Raw genomic sequence first — 5,280 nt, 5'->3', positions numbered from 1 at the left:
AATGGTAGAATAATTGTTAAAACCAAATTTTAGGTGATGTAATGCTTTTTGACTAACAAGAGAAAAACAATATAATTACTTCGGAACAGTCGGTGGATCCAAAACACTGTAATGCAATAAACATACATGAAATGGACCATGATTCATAGAATAATTATGTATCTGTCCCCTTCTTAATTTACTTTATGAGCTTGAAAAGCCATTCTTTAAAATTGTGTGCAATCCAGTATCTTGTTTTGTAATGTTAGATTTGGCTCTTTGGGTTATACATAGACAAATAGCATTTTCCATACATTGAAGAGGCAAAAACAACCTTTCACACAAGTGAGGTTCACTACATTCTGCCATTCTGGTATGCCAGACTGGAACTATTGCATTTATCTTTCAGCTTAATATATGTACAAGTGACATGGTTTCTACGGCATCTAAATCTCCAAATAGCAACTTGATTGTACATGACCAGAGTACTTCTCAGGGGTGTCTACCTTACTCCAGGTGTGATTTTCCAGATTAAACATGTAAGCCATGTGGGGCTCACCGAACCCGGCACATCCAATCACTAATAGCTTACCGTGCCACGCTGTCAATGAAGCCGGATTGCGCACATGAGCTGGCAGCTCGGCCACGGTTTGCCACAAGCCACATGTTTGTTTGATCACATTACCATCACAACACATGTACGTTGCCCCGTCATCGCCAGCGACGCAGGTCCGTGGACACATGCTGATCTGTAAGAAGTCCTCTTGTACACAATCCCACTGCCATGTGGAGGTGTCGAATGTCTCGGCGCTTCTCTCAAAGCGGCCTTGCATTTCGGTGCAATAGCCACCAATGACGTGGAGCTTGCCATGCTGGAAAACTACCTTGCATTCGTCGCACTCTCTTTCCATGTTAGGCAATAGAATCCACTCGTCTTTTGCCACGTCATACGCCATTGCCGATCTCAATGCATTCTTCTCGCCATCGTGTCCGCCGGCGACGAACACCATCCGGTTAGAGTCGGACGCACACCCAAAAAATGTGCGGGACCCACCCGGCATATCGGTTCCGCGCCGCCACGTGGCAGTCATGAAGTTGTAGACGAAGACCGATTTACAGCTCGCCCAGGTCACCGGGTCTAAACCGCCGACCACCACCAAGTTGGTCCCAACCGCTGCAAACTGGCAAAACATGGGTAGAGACCCACCGGGGAAAACAGAAATTGGCGGGAACTCTCCCCAATCACCCGAATCCGGCTCACAGACGGTGAACCGGTACAGCGGTTCTTTCAGGCACTTGAAGACACCTTGGTTGGGAGGAACACGTGCTTGAACCATCACAATGAGCTTTTGGCCATAACCACCATTCTTTCTGAAGCGATGAAACTCTGGTAGCTCAACCTCTGATTTCCAACCTTTAGAAACAGATGTTATAGTCGGAAACTGATCATACTTGACACGAATAAGACAATCGTAGACTACTTCATCAGGAAGACCTGAAATCAAAACCATAGTGTCTGCAAAAGCAGCTTCTTGATTGGTATGTTCGGGAAAGCAAGAGGGGTTTGATTAAACTAAATTCTGAGAGAATTGGAATTGAGAAGGAAAAGGGTTTTGATTGTTTTGACTTTTGAAGAGTTTGGTGACTGATTTGAAGGATCTATTGGTTTTATACTATTCAAAGTAGAGATTATTTCCACCGGGAAGAACAATGGTTTTTTTTTTTTTTGTTGGATAGAAGAACAATGGTTTTGCTCTTTTTGGGCGATATTTTCTATTGTTTGAAACCATGTGTGTAGAAAGGTCTGGTTTTGGTGATTGATAGGGACAAGAAAGGGGGGACAATTAATTAACAGCCCTCTGTGTTTCATCAGATTTCACAATCCCATTAACGGAAAGCATTTTCCTATATTTATAAGGTATTTAATGGAGGCTTTATTTTTAAAACAATTTATTAAGCGTATGCGTATCCAATACGTGACTTTAAATGTTTATCGTTCGAGTTACATATCATAACGTGTTATAAAGAACATCCATATCAATAAATTCATAATCCATAAAAAAATACAAAAAAATAAAATTAAAACAATATTTGAGTCAAATGATACACCGACTTATATCAATTTAGACACATATTATTCGAGTTAAATCTCATAACATGTCAAAAAGAATTTAAATTCATAATCTATACTAAAAGAAAAATCAAAATATAACAATATTTGAGTCAAATGATACACCAACTAATATCACTTTAAACGTATGTAGTTTGAGTTATATATATCATAACTTGTCAAAGAAAAGGGAACGAAATGATTTGAACTCTTTATGTAAAAAAAAAAAAAAACCCTAGCAGAGCACGGCTTGGGCTCTGAGTAGTAAACAGCAACCGCCGGTGGCTGTGCAGGGCGGCCTTTGGGCACAATTGATGATGAGTCTTCGCGTCTTAGCTTGGAATTGTCTGGGTATTGTGGGCGGTTGTCGCCTACGAGCGTTGGTTGATCTGATTCGAAAGGAGAAACCTCGTGTTCTATTTCTGTTAGAAACGCTCTGTGATCAAGGGCAACTTGAATCTTTACGGATCAAGACGGGATTTGATAATTGTTTGGGAAAGGAGGAGAGTGAGGAATCACCGGGGGTGGCGCTTCTCTGGATGAAGGATGTTCCGCTTCATATTAGGAACTATTCTGCTCGACATGTTGATGTCGCTTTTGGGAAGCGCACAATTTAACCCTGAAATTATCGTTAGTAGTATAAGCAAATAGGGATCGTTCTATTCCGGGGATTGAGGGTACACTTGTAATTGTGAAACAAATAAAGAATTAAAATAATAAAGTATTATTTACAAAAATAAAATAAAGAATATAAATATATACAATTGTATAAACAAATAAAGAATTAAAATAATAAAGTATTATTTACAAAAATAAAATAAAGAATAAATATATACAAGTAAACACAAATAAGGGGGGGGGGATTAGGATTCTTAAAATTAAAATTAAAATAAATAAAATAAAGAAAACGTAAAAACATATATACAAGGGTGGAACGCAAGGAACAAAGATCAAAATCAATTCCATATAATCAAATTCGATTCAAACCCTATAATTGTTCTTCCAAGTCATGAGAGAGGAGTTGATCATGTGAAACATTCGAAAGCAAATGATTTCCCATATTTTACTTTTCAATGCTAATTAACCTAAGCGAAAGCACCTAGATTAATCCTATCAAACATGCAATCAAACCCTAGAAAGCTAGTCAATCATGTCATGTTTAACGCATTAGACATATAGAAAGGCTATCAACTCAAGTGTACAACTTAGTTATGGAAAAGTCCACCTAATTGCAATCCTCTTCAATTAAATTCGATTCTTGTCCAGAACCTTTACTACTTTTGATTCAAGTTACACAAAACGAAAAGTCGATTTCATGTTCTTAAACCTAGCACCAATTACATGCAAATCCTATAAGTGTCGACCCAAATAAGATAAACATATAAAATTTTTCTGTAAAGCAAATTTAATCGAACAAACTCACATAAGCGACTTAGAATCACAATTATAGAATTCGAAAACTTTATTTAAACATAGAAATTGGGCTTAAACTTTGCCCTAAACATTATTGTTAACTAGAAACAAGTTCATACGAAATCAAACAAGGAAACCAAAAAGGTTACAAGGAAAAGGAACGAATTACACCGTGAGTGGAGATGGAGATGGAGAGCTAGATGGTTGGATCTTGAATCTTGGAAGCAAGCCTTCAAGGTGGATGATGGAGGATATGATCTTCACGGCTCCTTCTTCTTCTTCCTCTCCTTGCTTGAAAATGCAGAAACTTAAAACTAGAGAATGGAGAGAAAAATGGAAAGGAAATGGAGAGACAAAGAAGATGAGATGGATGAAGGAATTGGTGGGAAAATGGAAAGGAAATGGAGAGACAAAGAAGATGGAATGGATGAAGGAATTGGTGTGTGGGAAAATGGAGAGGAAATGGTGAGACAAGGAGATGAAATGGATGAAGGAATTGGTTTTGAGAGTGAGAGGAGAAGTGTATTTATAGCCCAAAAAATGATGAATGGAGGGTGGAGATGAACATAAATGAAGGGCTAGATATGTTAGACAAATTTGTAAAAAATATCTTCCCACTTGTTTATCACTTGTTCAACTTGAATTGATTTTCCTCCTCAAGATTTTCCACTTGCTTGCAACTTTGATTTTCCTCCTCAAGATTTTCCACTTGGTTGCAACTTTGATTTTCCTCCTCAAGATTTTCCACTTGCTTGGAGGTCCTAAAAATAGAAACTAATAAGAAAAATAGAAACTTTCCTAAAATGAAAAATGGCAACTTACTAAAAATGATAAATAGAAACTACAAAAATATAAACTTTCTACAAATAGGAACTTTCCCAATCAAAGAATGGAAACTTTCCTAAACAGGATTTTAATAAGGAAATAACGTAAGAAATGTAGGGAAATGCAGTTAAAACGTCGCATTAAAATGCTCCTATCACATGTCGACGTCTCTATTGGGGCTGCAGGGTCTCCGAATGAGTGGAGGTTAACTGGTATATATGGGTATGCACAGACTAGCGATCGGAGTCGTACCTGGGCATTGATGCGACAACTGGCAGCACAATCATCCTTGCCATGGGTTATAGTGGGTGATTTCAATGAGATTCTCACTAGGGCAGAGAAGTCCGGAGGTGGTGTTCGGAGGCTAGCACAAATGCAAGCTTTTAGAGGGGCTATGATGGATTGTTCTCTGCTGGATATGGGGTTTTCCAGTAGCCCTTTCACGTGGTCTGATCATCAGACTAAGGAACGCTTGGATCGAGCGTTATGGATGGCGGAGCTGCGGGACTTATTCCCTAAGTCCTCTTTGACTCACTTGGATCCAAGTACGTCGGATCATAGTCCCTTGCTTCTGCAGGTTTGTGAGCGTCCTCAACCTAGACGCTCCCAGAAATACAGGTTTCGGTTTGAACAGTTATGGGCGTCCCATTCTGAATGTGAACATATAGTGCAGAAGGGGTGGGCAGTGCAGTGTCAAGGTGATCCAGTTAGTCAGGCTGCGTCGAAGATTAAGCATACTGGCAGGGAATTGCAGGCTTGGCAGAAGCCTACTTTCATGTTTAGGCAAGCTGAGATGAGGGCTGTACGTAGTCGCTTAAATGAATTATTGAGTATGCCATTTGACCCTGTGCATAATCGTGAAAAACAGGCCTTGAATGTCCTCTTTCAAGAGCTTCTCACCCAAGAGGAGACATTCTGGATCCAACGGTCCAAGGCGTTGTGGCTTAAAGCAG

General features: G+C 39.4%; 1 protein-coding gene across 1 annotated transcript; it reads right to left on the bottom strand.

Moving 5' to 3' along the window:
- Nucleotides 1-212: 212 nt before the first annotated feature.
- On the bottom strand, nt 213-1,857 carry LOC112190536 (F-box/kelch-repeat protein At1g15670). Its single transcript, XM_024329970.2, has one exon. The coding sequence runs from the start codon at nt 1,488-1,490 to the stop codon at nt 426-428; it is 1,065 nt and encodes a 354-aa protein (XP_024185738.1). The 5' UTR covers nt 1,491-1,857; the 3' UTR covers nt 213-425.
- Between the last annotated feature and the right edge of the window lie 3,423 nt (nt 1,858-5,280).

The sequence above is a fragment of the Rosa chinensis genome, chromosome 2 (assembly GCF_002994745.2).
Source record: "Rosa chinensis cultivar Old Blush chromosome 2, RchiOBHm-V2, whole genome shotgun sequence".
NCBI lineage: Eukaryota > Viridiplantae > Streptophyta > Magnoliopsida > Rosales > Rosaceae > Rosa > Rosa chinensis.
The sequence above is the reverse complement of the archived record's forward strand: the minus strand, read 5'-3'. Positions and strand labels throughout refer to the sequence as shown.